Here is a 19,367-nt window from a genome sequence, read left to right on the forward strand (position 1 = left end):
CCTTGACCTAGTGACATCTTATAAAAAATTAATTCAAAATTAATTAATCCAAAATTAATGGCATGTAGACTTAAAAGTAAAATATAAAACTATAAAATGTTTACAACATAAGAAACCATAGGAGAGAGTCTTTGGGACCTAGAGTTAGGCAAAGAGTTCTTATACTTGATACTAAAGCATCTATATATATAAAAGCCAAGCAACCAGAACAACAGAATGACCAGAATGACCAGTCACTATGACACGCACTGCGGCGGGTGGCCAACTGGCTCACAATCTCCCATGGCCCCTCCCGCTGGCTGTCCCAGCCCTTGATTGGCCCCTCCCACCCCAATCAGGGTCAGGGCCAGCTGGCCAACTGCCCATAGCCCCTACCCCTGGCTGCCCCAGCCCCCAATCAACGCCACCCACCCCAATTGGGGGTGGGGCCAGCTGGCCAACCTCCCGTGGCCCCTCCCCCCAGCCAGCCCGGCCCCCAATCAGGGGGGAGGGGAGGGCTGGCTGGATCCCACCTGTGCACAAATTTGTGCACTGGGCCTCTAGTAATCCATAAAAGGAAAAATTGACAAATTGGACTTCATCAAAATAAAAAAGCTTTTACTCTGAGAAAGACCCTGAAAGACAAGTTACCACCTGGGAGAAAATATTTGCAAACCACATACATAGCCAACAAAGGACTAGTATCTGGAATGTACAAAGAATTCTCACAATTCAACAATAAAGACAAATGCCACCAGACCTTGGACTGAGGAGGATATGCAGTTGGCCGATAAGCACCTGCTTAACCATCAGAGAAGAGTCATTACCCTGCCCTTCCCACGAATCTTAGCAAAACTCCCCAATTCTCCGGAGGCCGTCCTTGGCCCGCTCTTACCTCCCTTTTTCCTTCTTCCAGCCTAAACCTGCCTTCCCTTATTTGGTCCTCATAGGCTCTGTTCCTAAATTAGCCCTCCCGTCTCCTCCATGCTGGGGACCTTATCTTAGTGTCAGGAGGAAGGCAATCCTGGGGCAGTTAAATCACGCCACATCAGACCAGCCACTGAAAAGGGAGGCAGGGTGGTAAAGGGAAGAGGGACTTTCAGGCATGGGGAGGAGGAGAAGAGATTGAACACAACTGAGTTGAGGCAGAGGAGTCTTTTTGGTGTTCCCCAGCATCAAACCAGAAGCCACCAAATTATTTCTCCTCTCTTCATCTCAGATCTGCAGGCGTGGACTTGAGATTTCCTATTCCCTAAGCAGCAAAGCCTTTGCTATTCAAATCAGTCTTAAATGTACCACTTAATGGCCAGCAAGCTGACCTCTGGTTATTTCACATCCAAAATATGGTCAGCATGGAAGAGGAATGTCTGGTTAAGGGGCAGGCCAAATTACTCACTGCAGAGTGGGGGAACTGGTGAGTGTGTGTGTGATCCATAGGGACACATAGACTCAGAATTAATACAGTGGAGGGTGGAGGCCCTCAGGATCCTTTGAAACTCCCAGGTGGAATCCAGGTCGGATGCACATCCTGCATGGACCTTTCCTGCCCAGCCAGGATATCCTGTGTTTGTCAAAAGGACTGCACAGGGAAGCCCTGACCATTGTCCTTCCCCAAATCTGCCAGTCAGCCCCTCCCAGCCTACGACAGCCACCACAGGCAGAGGAAGAGTAACTCTGGAAACCGTGTTATCAGCATCCTCCATGGACTTCCTCGCCTCCTCCCAAACCTCGTTAGCTCCAAGCTCCTTAGCATCCTCAACCAGAAATCCGGGAGGCTGGGATGGGGTCAACGCTCTGAAGTCAGCCCCCTTGCTTTTGCCAAGACCTGCCTCTGCACAGCTCTGAGTGGACAGCTGGAGACTGCAGCTGGAGGCCTGGGCCCCGATGGAGCCCTGGCTGGGGCCTGGGGCTGCTGCCCTCCGCCTGGGCTGGCTGACTCAGCTGCTCTGGGTCTCAGCCCTGAGCTCTGCTGTCTCCCTGCCGGCTCCTCCTTCTCCTAGAACCAGCTACAGTTTGGGAAGATCTGTCCTCGGCCTTGATAAATGCAATGCCTGCATTGGAACATCTATTTGCAAGAAGTTTTTTAAAGAAGAAATAAGGTCAGAATCTCAATCAGATCATTCTGAGGGGCAAAATGCTGTTCCTGTAATTAAAGATGTCCAGGAGTTTGTTGAAAATGAGCCAGGATGTAATTTATGGGTGGGAGCTAAAGCAAAGCCATTTAATCAAAGTAGCGATGGGTTGATGTTGGGGTGGAGAGGGGGGTAAGATGTGAAGCCAAGTTCCAGCCCTAATTGCTAAATTCAAAGTGTCCTTTTGAAGTGAGAGCTTAAAGTTTTCTTTTCTATGAAGGGAGTAATCTGGGACTATGGCATTGACCAAGTTCATTTCTCAAAGAGGGGGGAAAATAAAATTTATAGAAAACCTACTATGTGACAGACTTTTTATGTGTGTGTGTTAATCTTCACCCGAGGATATTTTTCCATTGATTTTTAGAGAAATTGGAAGGGAGGGGGAGAGACAGAGAGAAACACTGATGCAAGAGAGACACATCGATTGGTTGCCTCCTGCACACACCCCGACCAGGGCCAGGGAACCTGCAACCAAGGTACGTGCCCTTGACCAAAATCAAACCCGGGACGCTTCAGTCTGAGGGCTGATGCCCTATCCACTGAGCCAAACCAGCTAGGGCATAACAGAAATTTTAAAGCTATTTTTATATACTCACTTCATCCTGGGAGTTAGTGTTTTTCACTCATTATTCAGATAGCAAACTGAGACATATCAAGATTAAGGGACTTGTTCAAGGTCACCACCTAGTAAGTGGCAGATCTGGGATTCAAGCCAGGCTGGTTTGCTCCCAAGTTTCTGAACCATTTTCTGTTGTGAGATGTTGCCTTGATCAGAGGAAAAGCCAAGTTTAGTAAATTGCAATGCACATGGCTCTCACCAAAGAAGGGATCACACTCTGGAAGCCAAGCCTGTCAACACGCAGTCAATGAGCCTTTATCACGGCCAAGGCCAAGACCCGGCAGGTGTTGTAGCAACATGGCTATCACTCTGGTCACTGCCCTCCAGGGGTTTAGGAGGAGGGAGCTGTGTTACAAATAACAATGATAAGGCCTGGCCTGATGCAGGCTAAAAGCGGAGTGGAAAGGACCTCTGGGAACTAGAAGAAGGGGATATGAATTCCAAATGGGGTCTGGGGAATGGCTTCTCCAGGGAAAAGCATTCTGAGCTGAAATTTAGTGGGAAGGGAAGGGCTTCAGGTAGAAGGACCAACTTAAGCATTAAGACCCAGAGGTGTGGGAAGAAGTGAAAAGTGCTTAGTGAGCCCTGACCGGTTTGGCTCAGTGGATAGAGTGTCGGCCTGCAGACTGAAGGGTCCCGGGTTCGATTCCGGTCAAGGGCATGTACCTTACCTTGGTTGCGGGCACATCCCCAGTGGGAGGTGTGCAGGAGGCAGCTGATCGATGTTTCTCTCTCATCGATGTTTCTAGCTCTCTATCCCTCTCCCTTCCTCTCTGTGAAATACCAATAAAATATATTTTTTTAAAAAAAGTGCTTAGTGACTGGAGCATGGGGTGTAACGTGGAAGCGTGAGAGAGGGAGGAGGTTTGGAAGAGTCAGATGGTGCAGGGAGCCTTGAATGCTGTGCCAGGAATTGGGACCTTAACCCGTAGACCAGTGGTTCCCCAGCCTTTTCAATACCAAAGGCCCTTTGTATAGGTCTCTTCTCTGCCCGACCCTAAGGACCTGCCTCAGGTGTATAAGATTTGGTGACTAAACAGAAGGTATTAATTTACAATAATTTTATTTCCAGTCAGTATTAACCAAAGGTATATTTGATTATTCAACTAAGTTACTAAACAAAACAAAAAACAAATAGAAAATAATCAGAAGTGTTGGACTTTAAATATATATTTTTATTGATTTCAGAGAGGAAGGGAGAGGGAGAGAAGGATAGAAAGATCAATGATGAGAGTCATTGATCGGCTGCCTCCTGCACACCCTCTACTGGGGATCGAGCCCACAACCCAGGCATGTGCCCTGACTGGGAACTGAACTGTGGCCTCCTGGTTCATAGGTGGATGCTAAACCACTGAGCCACACCAGCCGGGCCAGAAGTGTTGAACTTTTGCAAGATGGTAGTTATTGCCCGAAGTTTATGTGGACTTACCCTATTAGGGCTTTTTTTAAGGCATTTTGAAAGTTGAATGCCCTCATCTCCCCCACCCCCAGACACAAACACAATTGGGGAAGCTCTATTGCAGGCAATGGTGAGGGACTTAAGTTGGGTAGGGACAAGATGACACCTGTGCTTAGAAAAAACTTTACGAAAAGAAGTGTGTGGGGAGACCAGTGGTGCTGGCAGGGGCTGGCAGACGACTTCTTTTAGGGCAGGAGAAAAGTCCCTGGTAACAAAGCAGGGCAGGAGGATGTGTAGGTTCAGCTACAGAGCCATTTTGTTGACCAACTATATCAATGGGAGAGGAAGTCAAGATGGAGCTGTCGAAAGTGGTCAAGATTTCCCACCTGAGAAATAGGATGGAGAGGAGCAAGCACACAGATAGTGGGACTGATTCCTTGGAGAATGGAGGCAGTGAAAATATGGACCAATTTTATGATAGGAGGCAAGGGCCCTGGCTGGTGTTGCTCAGTGGTTAGAGCATCAGCCTGCGGATTGAAGGGTCCCAGGTTTGATTCTGGTCAAGGGCACATGCCCGGGTTGTGGGCTCCATCCCCAGTAGGAGGTGTGCAGGAGGCAGCCGATCAGTGATTCTCTCTCATCATTGATGTTTCTATCTCTCCCTCTCCCTTCCTTTCAGACATCAATACAAATATTTTTTTAAAAAAGAAAGGAGGCAAGGAAATTGAGGACTCTTCACCAAGTGGTAATAAATAGTTATTTTCCTCATCAGGCAGGTATTGGCCAGATTCAGGAAGTATTTCCCCAAATAGGTTTGTGGGCCATTCAAGTTCAGGATATTACTGCCTGGCCAGTGTTGCTCAGTGGTTGAGCATCAACCTAGGAACCAGGTTGGATTCCCGGCTCAGGGCACATGCCCAGGTTGTGGGCTCGATCCCCAGTGTGGGGCATGCAGGAGGCAGCCGATCAAGGATTCTCTCTCATCATTGACTTTTCTATCTCTCCCTCTCCCTTCCTCTCTGAAATCAATAAAAATATCCTATATAATAAAGAGGGAATATGCTAATTGACCATCACTCCATCGCAAAGATGGCTGCATCCACAGCTGAGGCCAAGTTCCCATAAGGAGCCTTAACGAGCAATCAGCAGGGACCTGAGGCTACGCCCTCTCCTGCCCCCATAGGGTTTGACAGGGGACCTCAGGCTGCAACCCCGACCCAGCAGGGCTTGACGGGGGACCTCAGGCTGCGCCCCCAGCCCTGGCGTCAGGCTGGGGGACCTCCGACCACACCCCCCGCCCCAGTGCCAGGCCAGGGGACCTGAGGCCACAACCCCCGCCTGACAGGGCTTAACGGGGGACCTCAAGGCGCACTTGTTTCCCATCCTGGTGCTGGGCTAGGGGACCTCAGGCTGCTCCCCCCACCCCAGTGCCAGGCCAGGGGACCTCAGACCGCGCCCCCCACCCAGTGGGGCTTGACAGGGGACCTCAGGCCTCACACCCCCCCCCCCCCCCGCCCAGCACCGGGCCAGGGGACCTGAGGCTATGCCCCCTGCCCGGCAGGGCTTGACAAGGGTGGGACTGGCCGGGTCTGGATCTAGCACAATGAGGGGGGGTGGGCGGGCCTTCCGGGTCTGGGTCTCACGCGATTTTGAGGTGCATGTGGGTGGGCGGGGACTTGACTCTGGGTCCCGTGGTCAGCCCCAGACTCTGACAGGAGGAAGGTTTTCATATACATTTTACTGATTTTCTTTCATCTCTGACACTTCTATTATAGAGAAAGGGAAAATACCAATATTAAATTATTTCCTCTAATTAATCCCCTTTTAATGTGCACGAATTTCGTGCACCAGGCCACTAGTATTTTAAAGAAAGAACTGTGGTTCCAAGACCTGGCTATTGGTCAGAGGGTGGGCTTTTTCTGCAACCTGTGTAGGGAAAGGGAAAGATTGCGGGATTTGCTGACAGAGGGCCCTGGGTTTGCACCCCTGTTTGGCAACATATTGTCTGACCTTGGGCAAGGTCCTTAGGGCCTATAAGCATCAGTCTCCACATCTGTAGAGTGGGGAGGAAGTGTTAGAAGAATCAAAGGTACAAGCCTGTGTAAAGTTGCCATCTTTACATGGAGTAGAAGTTCAGAGACCCATGGCTAGTCCTTCTGTGCTGGTTGCACGAAGAGGATAAAGTTTGTGTCTGGCATGCCCCTCCCTCGACTCTTCTGCCATCTATACACTTCCCTAAGTTTGAGGAATCAAAAGCAGTCCTCTCATAGAAAGAGTTTGGAGCACCCCAGCCTAAAGTTGAGGAATGGATCAGACCAGCTGTGGTCCCCTGTCTCGCTGTCCCCCCGGGGCTCTGCTGGCCTCTGGCTCTGGCGGAGTTGTGACTAGTCCCTGCTTGGCCCCTGCTTCGTCTCCCAGGTGGATCCTAAAAGGGCTCTTCTTCCAGGTTTGACAGCTGGCTGGCCACCCACGTCGAACTGCCTCTGGGCTACTTGCCTTCTTACCCTGCAAATTACTCAGATGATTCCAAAACCTGGCGCCCCGTGGAGATATCGAGGCTGGTCAGCAAACAGCAGCATGAAATCTCAGACAGGAGAATCTGCGCCTCTGCGGCAGCCCCAAAGACCTGCAGCATTGAGCGTGTCCTGAGGAAAACAGGAAGGTTCCAGAAATGGCTACAGGCCAAGCGCCTCACGCCGGACCTGGTGCAGGTAAGCGCGCTGGTCCTGTGGCTGGAGACTGGGGGGCGAGATGGAGGAGGTGTGTACTCCCATCCCACATCTCTGTCTGGGGAAAAGGAGTTGTGTTCTGTCTAAAGTGGGACCAAACAATGCCATGAAACAGGGGCTTGTGACAAGAAATAAATCTAAACAAGATTTATCCATTCATCCTAATGAGCTTATAGCTATGAAAACACTTTGCAAAAAGTCTATCAGCATGGAAATGCATGGCACAGCGTTTTGTAATATGGGGGTCCCATAAACAAGATTTTCTTGTTTCTGCCAAAAATGCATCCATTAACACCACCTTGTTAAAACACAGTCAAAGCTGTAACCATTTTCACTTCACTTTGACCCTCTCCTAGCCCATCTTTTCATCCCCGCCAGAGATTTTTTCCATTCCTTATAAAAGACAGAAAAATATCAACAGCTGTTTTATAAACTGTGGACAAAGTCCATTCCTGCTCCATCCACCAGGATCAAGGTCATTGCTGTCCCATTTTGGCACCATCTCCTGTCCTCCTTTCCAGAGACCCTTGGCCGTAGGGTTCCACAGCATGACCAACAAGCTCTACACCCTTTCCCTCCCATGTGGGTAACATCCAAATTCCTGCTCTTCCCTTCTTAATAAAACTCACCTAACAGACTGTTTTGAGTAGATCCATCATCAACAAAGTGGGAGAGGGCAAACTCACTTATCCACCCAAGAGAATTGAACACGGGTGTTTAAGCAAACACTTGTGCATGAATATGTATATCAGCACTGTTCACAGTAGCCAAAAGGTGGAAACAACCCAAATGTCCATCAACTAATGAATGGATACACAAAATATGTTCTATCCGTACAATGGAATATTATCCCGTCATAGAAAGGAATGAAGTACTGATGCATGCTACAAGATGGATGAACCCTGGAAAAATCATGCCAATAAAAGAAGCCAGACACAAAAGCACAAATATTGTACAATTCCATTTTTAAGAAATGTCCAAAATAGGCAAATCCATAGAGACAACAATCAGGTTAGTGGTTGCCAGGGGCTGAGGGGAAGAAAGAATTAGGAGTGACTGCTTAATGGGTACAGGGTTTCTTTGGGGGAGGATGAAAAAATTCTGGAGTTGGAGAGTGATGATATTTACACAGCCCTGTGAGTGTACTAAAAGCCACTGAATTGTACACTTTAAAATAGTTAAAGTGGCCTAGCCGGTGTTGCTCAGTGGTTGAATATCGACCTATGAACTAGGACAGTCGTCGGCAAACTGCGGCTCGCGAGCCACATGCGGCTCGCAAGCCATGGTTTGCCGCTCTGTTGACTAATGAGTTTGCCGACCACTGAACTAGGAGGTCATGGTTTGATTCCTGGTCAGGGCACATGCCCAGGTTGCAGGCTCGATCCCCAGTAGGGGGCGTGCAGAAGGCAGTTGATCAATGATTCTCTCTCATCATTGATGTTTCTCTCTTGCTTTCTCTCCCTTCCTCTCTGACATCAATAAAAATTTTTTAAAAATAAAATAAGTCCTAGCTGGTTTGGCTCAGTGGATAGAGCATTGGCCAGTGGACTGAGGGGTCCCAGGTTCGATTCCGGCTAAGGGCTCATGCCTGGGTTGCAGGCTTGATTCCCAGTGGGGGACGTGCTGGAGGCAGCCGATTGATGATTCTCTCATCATTGATGTTTCTCTCTCTCTCTCCCTCTCCCTTCCTCTCTGAAATCAATAAAGAAATATATTTTTACAAATAAAATAAAATAGTTACAGTGGTGAATTTTATAATATGTGAATTGTACCTCAATTTAAAAAAAAAAAAGAAGAAGCCATTTTAAAAATTTCACCAATCCTCTAATCCAGTGGTGGGCAAACTGCAGCTCTTGAGCCACATGCGGCTCATGAGCCGCGGTTTGCCGCTCTGTTGACTCATGAGTTTGCCGACCACTGGGATAGGGGCTTAATCACAAGGAACAACAACAGCCTGTAATTACTGGAATCGAGAGTCTAGGTCAGTGGTCTGCAAACTCATTAGTCAACAGAGCAGCAAACTCGTGAGCCGCAGTTTGCCGACTACTGCTCTAATCCTATTCTCTTAGCAGCCGTGGGCAAACTACGGCCCGCAGGCCGGATCCGGGGCCCGTTCGGCTGTTCTATCCGGCCCACGGAGCTGAAAGAGCGGAGGGTTCTCTTGCTCTCCCCTCCACTCCTTTACTTTGAATTTATATTAGTTCACACAAACACTCCATCCATGCTTTTGTTCCGGCCCTCCGGTCCAGTTTAAGAACCCATTGTGGCCCTCGAGTCAAAAAGTTTGCCCACCCCTTTCTTAGAGCCTTGAGAGGTGTTGGGCAGCTAAATCTAATCATCTCATTCATGTCAGGATGTTAACAGCTAACAGCATTTCACCGTTAGCCCTCCAAGGACCCTTTGCCTGTAAACCCAATCTTACAAAGCTCCCACTAGGCTGTCCCATTGCTATCTCCGACCTTCCTAATATGTCCTTGCATTTTTCCTCCCACCAAATCCAGATTCGGCCCCCGAATCCTCCTAATAATGATCCATACAAGCAGCCTCTGCCATGATCTCGGATGGAATATGTGACTAAAGCAATTTCCAAGTTACCATTCATTTCAGATGTGGCTAAACATGAATCCTAATTCCTGGTTTGAAAATCATGAAATTGCTCTATTTATACGGGGGTTGCAGGAGCCAACCGGAGAGAGACTGTAGGATGGACAGTAGGGAGACTTGCTTCATCTTTCAGCTCATACCAAATGACCCAGTGCCTATTTGTGGAGCCAGCCTCAGGGACTCTCTCAGAATATGACATAAGTGGGTTTCCCCTGATTTCCTCAAAAGCCACTTTCCAACAGGTATCTAGGCCAGTGGTCAGCAAACTGGGGCTCGCGAGCCACATGCGGCTCTTTGGGCCCTTAAGTGTGGCTCTTCCACAAAACACCACGTGCGGGCGCGCACGGACAGTGCGATTGAAACTTCGTGGCCCATGCGCAGAAGTCGGTTTTCGGCTCTCCAAAGAAATTTCAATCGTGGTACTGTTGATATTTGGCTCTGTTGACTAATGAGTTTGCCGGCCACTGATCTAGGCTAGAGCCCTCAAATGAGCATACCTGCATGTGTGTCGGTGTGTGTTTGAGAGAAGAAACTCAGGGTTTGCTCATAGAAGTAGATAGGAAGAGAAGGAGGAGAGAAACAAAAGAAAATCGAAGCCCTGGCTGATTTGGCTCAGTGGATAGAGCGTTGGCCTTCAGACTGAAGGGTCCCAGGTTCAATTCTGATCAAGGGCACATGCCTGGGTTGTGGGCTTTATCCCCAGCAGGGGGCGTGCAGGAGGCAGCCAATCCATGATTCTCTCTCATCATTGATGTTTCTATCTCTCTCCCTCTCCCTTTCTCTCTGAAATCAATAAAAATCTATTTTTAAAAAAGGAAAAGAACATTGAAGGCAGGATGGATCTGACGGATGCAGGAACCTCAGAACTTTGACTGTCAGTTCTCCTTATAAATAAAATCAACTTGGATAAAAAGCCCCAGTTGCCACCATCAGAGACTGAGCCAGGGAGCCTGGGGTTCCCCTCCCACAGGGCCACGTGCATTCTCCTGAGCTGCAGGCAGTGCGCTGCAGCCAGGGGCTGCCAAGGAACCAGGATCAGGAATTAGCAAGAGGGTGAAGCAACACAATGTATGTGTGTGTGTGTCCCTGTGTGTGTGTGTGTGTGTGTGTGTGTGTGTGTGTGGCACTTATGCTAATAAAACTGTGACTTTTATCCTCTAAAAGCTGCATTGTTCAGATGGGAGTGTTTCACGGCCTAAATTCCTAGTCCACAAACAGAAACTCAGCCAAGAACCCCGCCCAGGTTATCATGATGTGCTTGTTCAAAAAACCACCACAAAGAAGGCTTCCTCTGCTATTAAGCCAGGCGCAGAGGCAACTACCTTCCAACTACCCTCAGCAGCACGCGGCTAATCAGGGGAAAACACAGACCCTCCATTGTGTCCCCTTCCCATCCCTCAACTACCAGCTACTTCCCACATTGTTCCAAACACAAACCCTGCTTCTTCCTCAAGTGGGAAGGGACTTGATTGACGTGAAGGCTTTGCTCCCACTAGATGGTGGTATAGAGTGTTCAGGAAGCTTTGTTTAAACAAGAATGACTGACAATTTTATTTCCTTGATCTCAATTATTGGTTTAAATAGAATAAGGGAAATAAGCATATTAACCAAAATGCACATTAACAGTTTAATCAGAATACGGGTTTAGAGGTAAATAGGAAACAAATAAAATTTGCTTTTGTTTAAATTTAATTAAAAAATACTTAAGGGGTCTTTACAGGCCCAGGAAGGCATGTAAGTGTCAAGACAGGTCCCCTGCTCCATGAGAAGTGACTCCCTAATGGGAGAGAGAGGCCATATTCAACTGGTTCAGCTACAAGGCAGGTTAGGATAAAGTGTTCAAATGACAATGGACATTTCATACTGGAGCCACAGTTAGTTTTCAGACTATAAATATTTTCATCTATCACAGGCTACCAGGTCAAGGACTAAATATTGCATTTATTCTTTTTTTAAAAAATATATTTTATTTATTTTTTACAGAGAGGAAGGGAGAGGGAGAGAGAGTTAGAAACATCGATGAGAGAGAAACATCGATCAGCTGCCTCCTGCACACCCGCTACTGGGGATGTGCCCGCAACCAAGGTACATGCCCTTGACCGGAATCGAACCTGGGACCTTTCAGTCCGCAGGCCGACGCTCTACCCACTGAGCAACACCGGTGAGGGCATGCATTTATTCTTTAAAAATAACATGGCTATATCCCAGCCAGCATGGCTCAATGCTTGAGCACCGACCTATGAACCAGGAGGTCGCGGTTCCATTCCCAGTCAGGCACATGCTCGGGGTTGTGGACTCTATCCCCAGTGGGGAGTGTGCAGAAGGCAGCCCATCCATGATTCTCTCTCATCATGGATGTTTCTATCTCTCCCTCTCCCTTCCTCTCTGTAATCAATAAAAAGTATTTTTTAAATAATAAAAATAGCATGATTATATTGATGGGGGGGGGAAGAAAAATAGCTGACTGATGGCTGTAGCATTTCATACTCATCTAACATGGAAGTTAAAGATGAAATGACTATGAATGGAAATTTAAACAAGTAAAATGTCTTGCCCCTCTCACACAGGGCGATATGCGCAGGACATCAACACACACCCTCTGGCTGAACAGTCTTCTAGAAAGTACAGCCCCTTCACAGATGCATTGTGACCATGAGATCATGAGATTTTGCTCCCCGTGACCCTTGGGAAGTAGTCATGGCGATTACTTTTTTTGCTGCCCATGGATGGGCATTTTCGGTGCCAACCAGAGAAAGATTATGGCCTGGATGCCAGCCCCCCCTCCCCCCCCCCACAGCCCACTTCTAATCATGGAATCGTAGAGAGTTGAAAACAACTAAACTTTGACTCATGGGATTTGTTTAGGGTTAAAAGCACTGAGACTTTATGACCTCAGCATTTTTTAAAAATTTTAAATTTGAGAGGTTTTGTGATCTAATAAACAGTTTTTAGAACATAATCAGTATAGCTATTAGTTGTATCATTAATTCTTCTGAGTGAGTGTCTTTATAGATTGTGGTGAAGAAGTGTGCCCAGCCAAAACCGGTTTGGCTCAGTGGATAGAGCGTCGGCCTGCGGACTGAAAGGTCCCAGGTTCGATTCCGGTCAAGGGCACTTAACTTGGTTGCGGGCACATCCCCAGTGGGAGGTGTGCAAGAGGCAGCTGATCGATGTTTCTCTCTCATCGATGTTTCTAACTCTCTATCCCTCTTCCTTCCTCTCTGTAAAAAATCAATAAAATATATTTTAAAAAAAAAAAAGAAGTGTGCCCATCACTCTCAGTCCCACCCTGTACAGAAGGCCCTGCTAAGTGCCCGGTTGTGGTAGATCAGCAAGCATCCCCCCCGGCCTCTGCCAGTCTATTCTGCTCCTCATCTGGGGGCAGAAGCATGTGTTGAACAAGGACACGGTCCCCCTTCCTGAGTCTGTCTCCTCCCAGGGCCCACTTGGCCCCCCCAACCCCAGGATGTCCCCTACCAGCAGGGCCTGCCAATGCCCTGACCCGCTCACCCCCCGCCCCGCAGGGCCTGCCCAGCCCTCTCCTGCGCTGCCCATCACAGCGCCTCCTGGACCGCGTGGTCCGGCGCTACGCCGAGGTGGCCGACGCGGGCAGCATCTTCATGGACCACTTCACGGACCGCGACAAGCTGCGCCTGCTCTACACACTGGCTGTCAACGCGCACCCCATCCTCCTACAGGTACGCAGGCACCCCCCAGGGACTCTGAGGAGGGCCACCCTGGGTTGAGCTCGCTCCCCCTTTACAGTCTGCCTTGGGGCAACCAAGCCATGTTAGTGTCTGTGGGAGCTGGATGGGTGGGGAGAGGTTGCCCCGAAGGCTCTGTGAAGGAGGCAGCTCTGACAGTGCCTCCAAAATCAGGAAGATTTTTTAAAATATATTTGTATTGATTTCAGAGAGGAAGGAAGAGGGAGAGAGACAGAAACATCAGTGATGAGAGAGAATCATGGATCGGCTGCCTTCTGCACGCCCCACACTGGGGATCAAGCCCACAACCCAGGCATGTGCCTTGACCAGGCATTGAACCATGACCTCCTGGTTCATAGGTCGATGCTCAACCACTGAGCCACACTGGCTAGGCCAGAAATCAGTAAGATCTGGGCAAGCCTAGGAGGTGGGGAAATAGCCAAAAAATGACCCCAAAGTGCCCTGCAGCTACAGTTGAAAAGGACCAAGAAAAAGGAAGTAATCTAAATGTCTGCTAATATGGGGCTGATGACATCAATAAGGTTCTAGAGCAGGGGTTCCCCAAACTTGTGTCACCCAGGAGAGCCTTCAGGATTTTTGGTCTATCACAGACTCTGGTGCCTGCACTAGCATTTTTATTTTTTAAATATATTGTTATTGATTTCAGAGAGGGAGAGAGAAACATCCATGATGAGAGAGAACCATGGATTGGCTACCACCTGCACGCCCCACACTGGGGACCGAGCCTGAAACCCAGGCATGTACCCTGACCAGGAATCAAACCGTGACCTCCTGGTTCATAGGTCAACACTCAACCCCTGAGCCATGCTGGCCGAGTGCTGCATTGTAATTTTTTAAAAATATTTTTCTTTAAATCATCCTAAGTTGACCCTCTTCCCTCCCCCCACGGCCTCTTCCTAAGCAGTGCTATTTGTGAAATCTCAAATAGTAGTCATATTTTTTCAACTGTATAACTCTTAAAATAAATATAGTCCCCTGAATCTGAAACCCATCTAAAATCCTGGCAAGTGCCTCAGCATTCTCGTATCTTACTTGGGGACACTGTTAAGATGCAATCTACCGCATGGCAATAGAGCTTCTTCTTCCAAATCTATTCATCTGAAACAAGAAAAAAAAGGGGGGGCAGGGATGGGGTGGGGGTGTTGGGTTGTTCTAAGAGACTCTGGAGAGAGGAAGAGAGAGAGAGAGAGAGAGAGAGAGAGAGAGAGGACATGCTGTGTCTGTGAATGTTCTCTCTCCAACCCTCTAATGCTCCCTCCTCCTCCTGCCTTGGCAGATCTTCCCTGGAGCTGAGGGATGGCCGCTGCCCAAGTACCTGGGCTCCTGCGGCCGATTCCTGGTCAGCACCAGCACCAGCCCGCTGCAGGAATTCTACACTGCGCCCCCAGACCAGGCAGCCGACCTGGCCCATCAGCTCCTCAGGATCCTGGAGTCCCTGCGGAACAACGATCTGAACTACTTCCTCTACTTCACCCGTGTGGATGCCTCCATGTTTGGCATCTTTAACAACGGGCATCTGTTCATCCGGGATGCCAGTGCCCTGGGCGTCATCGACAGGCAGGAAGGTACTCAGCAGGGGCCCGGCTGAGCAGCTGTCAGAGGGGAAGTCAGAGTGACAGGAGCTTGGAGGGGTGCCCGGGGGTGGTGCCATTGGGCCTTTCCAGTCTCCGTATGTCACAGTGAGAACACCCCAAGTTCATGTCAGATGTCCCTCTCCCCCTTTAGAATCCCTGCTCCAAGTCCAGCTCCAAAGGGGAACTGGCCTTGACCTTGTCCAAGGGGGCGGGGCGGTGGGGGCGCTTTGCATCATGGCACGGCCCCAGGGGCAATGCTGTGGTCCAATTCAGTGTGTGTGGTCGGGGATCTGCCCTGCCCTGCCCTTCCTCACACACACCACCCCTGGATCCATCCCCCTCTCAGTACCTTTCTCATCTGATGCTTTCAGCCTTTATCTGAAACGTAATTATCTGGCTGATCCACTTGTGCATGTTGCAATCCATTTTGGCGCCTTTGCTTTTTATAAAGTTTCCAATTAAATAGCATGGCACCGCATGAGGTCTGTGAGTGACTCATGTTTTCCACCGTGTGCCCAGGCTCGTCAGGGTCCTGCAGGCCTTGGAGCATCCCAGTCTCTAACGGTAACCGAGTGTTTGTGAGCCCAATGATAGGACAGAGGACTTTTTATTTTAATTTCTTAATACATTTGTATTGATTTCAGAGAGGAAGGGAGATGGAGAGAGAGAGAGAAACATCCATGATGAGAAGGAATCATGGACCGGCTGCCTCCTACATGCCCCACACTGGGGATCGAGCCCACAACCCTGACCGGGAATCGAACCGTGGCCTCCTGGTTCATAGGTTGATGCTCAATCACTGAGCCACATGGGCCGGGCGACAGAGGACTTTTTAATGAGAAGGCCTACAAAGACAGACCAATTAAGCCACACTAACTCATTTCCTCGTTTGCTTTTATGAGAAGAAATGAGGCTGCTTCCAGAATATTCGGGATACGTAAACGACTGATGTCAGCCCCATGGAATACATGTTCTGGTTTACCTGTTCTTTCTGCTGACTTTGTATTTCCTGAGTTCCCTAATCCGATAGGAAGAATGGGAGAATCGCAAGGTGGGGGTGAGCCCTAGCGTTGTAAGCCCAACTGCTGGTAGGGATAAGTGTGTGCCCATGCCCTGGCCTCGACCGATTGTAGCAAAGAGAGCTCCTTCCATGTTGTTCCCTGTGGGGCCTTTGTGTCCCTGAGCCCTAAATCTCCTGGTGACAGGAGATGCTGGGCGACTAAACCACTTCGCCCAGCAATCCTAATTAGCGGCATCTCCCCCAAGGAGAACAGGTTGTAGGAGGTGTAACATTTCCTGCTTCTCTTCCAGGCAGCCCAGCAGCCGCCAGGGCAGCAGAGAATAAAGACATCTTCAGCTGCCTGGTGACCGGCTGCCAGGCCGAGCTGCCCCCCTGTGACTCGGTCTCTGAGAAGCAGAGCGTGGTGCTGGTGTGTCGGCAGGTCCTGCCTCAGCTTCTCCAGGGGAAGTTTCCCTCTCCTGTGCAGGAGCAGATAGATGTCCTCCTGGCTAAGTGTGGGGAGGGCGCCCGCCCAGACCCTGAAGTCCTGGAGGCCGCTAGGCAGCTGAAGAGCATCTTGAGGCCCCTGAGAACATGTGACCCCAGATTTGCCTACCGCTACCCAGACTGCAGGTACAATGACAAGTTCTGAGGGGCTGGAGCCTGGCTGGCCTCCAGGGACCACATCCTCCGCTCTCCAGTCCCCGGTTGGATTGTTGCAAGTTTGAAAGGAAAAGCTGTTTGAGACATGAAGAGAAATGCACATTCAGTTCCCAGGCACTGAGGGACATTCCGACAACCGGAGGGCAGTTGTGCGGCACTGGCCTCGTTGGCTGGAACATCACAGAAGAGCCAGGGTTGGGCATCAGAAGATGCAGGTGTGGCCCTCGCCAGTTTGGCTCGTTGGATAGAGCGTCGGCCTGTGGACCGAAGGGTCCTGGGTTCGATTCCGGTCCAAGGCATGTACCTTGGTTGCAGCCTCCTCCCCAGCCCGGGCCTGGTCAGGGCACGTGCAGGAGGCAACCAGTGGATGTGTTTCTCTCACATCGATGTTTCTCTCTGCCTCTCCCTCTCTCTTCCACGCTCCCTAAAAGGCAATGGGAAAATATCCTCGGGTGAGGAGTAACAAAAAAGCAAAAGATCCAGGGGTGGCCACCCATTCAACCTCTGAACCTGTTTCCTCTGCGCTCCCTCCCTCGGCCCAGGTGGCTATAAAGCGTGTTCAGAAGCCACACAGACGGGAGAATGACACAGACAGTGAGGTCCAGAGGCTGGTGTGGAGAGAGAGGCCCCTGGCCAGGAGCATGTTAGGTTACACTCAGACAAAAGGGGCCCGTTCCTGCTCCCCATGGCCCTGAGCTAGCCCTTCTGTCACCCCCCCCCCCCCCACACACACACACACACACCACCTCAGGGTAAGAAGACTACAGGCAGAATATAATGAACAACATAAACTGATGAACAAAAATTGATCCAGAGACACAGAAGCATCGAACAGACCGACAAACCTCAGAGGGGAGGCAGGGGAGGGTGGCAGGGGGTGAGGGGAGTAAAAGATCAACTGAAGGACTTGTATGCATGCATATAAGCATAACCAATGGGCACAGACACCGCGGGGGTGAGGGCATGTGCTGGGGGGGGGGGGGCGGGGAGCAGGCGGGGAGAGGTCAATGGGAGAAAAAGGAAACATGTAACACTTTCAACAATAAAGAATTTTTTAAAAAAAGAAGACTGCAGTCCCAAGGCACACATGGATAAGACCACGCCTGGGTGCCTGGGGCCCCAAACAGGTGCAAGTGAAGCACCTCAGAGCGTGGGAAGGATCCAGAGGTAAGAAGTGGGCCATGGGCTGGAGACTGATGTGTTCATGCAGATCCTCTGAGAAGCAAGTGCCAAGACACAATGGAACAGTCAAGGGTCCTATTAAGAAAGATGCCTGTGCGGGAGGAAGGGAGGACAGCTAGCAGGCCGGGCTGCAAGTCTGAGCCCGAAGGTTGGGCGGGAGTACCCTGACTGTCCTTTACACGTGGAAGGATGCTTCAGCAAGGCTTTCAGGGTGGCCCTGAGCCAAAGTTAGCCATCACCTGAGTCCCACGTCTCCAATAATGAGCGGCCCTTATAACCCTGCAGCAGGGAACAGCCCACGGGGGGGCGTGGCCTCGGCCCAACCACGAAGATGCATTTTCAAGCTCAAAGCGGGGCACCTAGCCAGTTCCACCCTCTGGAACAAGAGGTCTGTGAGTAGAACATTCTCGCTGTAGCCACAGCTGGACCCAGGCCAGCTCTCTCCACACTGTGGCCTCCAACGCAGGACTCAAAGAAGTCGGAGAATTTTCATTCAAACTTGACCTAAAAAATGTTTTTTCAAGGTCAGCCAACGAAGGATTATTTTATCAAATATTTGTTAGTTTGCTTTATAGCTTTTAAATATCTACATGGTACATGGGTCCCCATGTATATTCTTGCCACATCTCCTCAACCATTAGCGGGGAGCTCTTTGGACCTTTGCCCAGCCTCCCTGACAGCGCTCCACCCCTGGGGCCTCCTCGGCCTCTTTTCTAAATCACCACCTTGGGGTTAGATGCCTGGCTTCACGGGCGTCATGGTGCAGACAGCGCAACCGAGGCCCAGGGAGGAAGAGTGAGTGACTTGCTGGGATAGTTCCAGAACCCTGGCTACCAGTCCATGCTCTTCTCTGACTCTCGCCATGGCCTACCCAATTCTGGTCCCTTCACTCACGTTTAAAACTAGGCTGCCCTAGCCAGTTTGGCTCAGTGGATAGAGCATCGGCCTGTGAACTGAAGGGTCCCAGGTTCCATTCCGGTCAAGGGTACATGCCCAGGTTGCGGGCTCCATCCCAGTGTGGGAAGTGCAGGAGGTAGCCGATCCATGATTCCCTCTCATCATTGATGCTTCTCTCTCTCCCTCTCCCTTCCTCTCTGACATCAATAAAAAAATATTTTTAAAAAACAGGGCCAAGAAAAGTCCTATTTTATGGCCCGCTAAGTTGCCTGTGGGGCTCACTTTTCTACTGCTCCAGGCTCTGTCTCAGGGGCAGCCCCGACGGTGAGGATGACAGGAGGATCCCCTGGGAGGGCCGGCTCGGGCTGCCTGAGAGTCTGAGACAGTTGCCTTCTGGCCTGGTCTGGAGGATAAGGAGTCACCACCCTTCCCAACACCTCGCTTTCAGTCCAGTGAAACTGATCCTAGATTCTGGCCTTCCGAACTGTGAGAGGATGAATGCCTATTGCTTCAGGCCACCCACTCTGTAGCCATTTGTGATAGCAGCGTCAGGAAACACACCCTGAACTCCATCTTAGTGTCTGCTCCCAGAGAGCCCAACCCGCCATACCCCCTACTGCAGTCTGTGGCAATGGATTCAAAAGCCAGACCCGACATGAAGGAGTTTGCTAGTGTCTGTATCCAGCGCTGAGGCCTGAATGGTTCAATTCTTTTTAAATCCTCACATGAGGATATTTTCCATTGATTTTTAGAAAGAGTGGAAGGGAGAGGGAAAGACAGAGAAACACTGATGTGAGAGAAACACATCGATTGGTTGCCTCCTGCACGTGCCCCGACCAGGGCCTGGGCCAGGGAGGAGCCTGC

The 19,367-nt window shown here is 50.0% G+C and overlaps 1 protein-coding gene across 1 annotated transcript; it reads left to right on the top strand.

The window, feature by feature from the left end:
• Positions 1 to 1,863: 1,863 nt before the first annotated feature.
• DIPK2B (divergent protein kinase domain 2B) lies at positions 1,864 to 17,253 on the top strand (the record flags this gene model as incomplete). The annotated part of the gene is made up of 5 exons (XM_080652537.1): positions 1,864 to 2,078; positions 6,576 to 6,840; positions 12,987 to 13,160; positions 14,464 to 14,752; positions 16,073 to 17,253. The coding sequence occupies 5 exons, from the start codon at positions 1,864 to 1,866 to the stop codon at positions 16,411 to 16,413; spliced, it is 1,284 nt and encodes a 427-aa protein (XP_080508663.1). The 3' UTR covers positions 16,414 to 17,253.
• Between the last annotated feature and the right edge of the window lie 2,114 nt (positions 17,254 to 19,367).

The sequence above is a fragment of the Plecotus auritus genome, assembly GCF_963455305.1.
Source record: "Plecotus auritus genome assembly, chromosome: X".
NCBI classification, from domain to species: Eukaryota; Metazoa; Chordata; class Mammalia; order Chiroptera; family Vespertilionidae; genus Plecotus; species Plecotus auritus.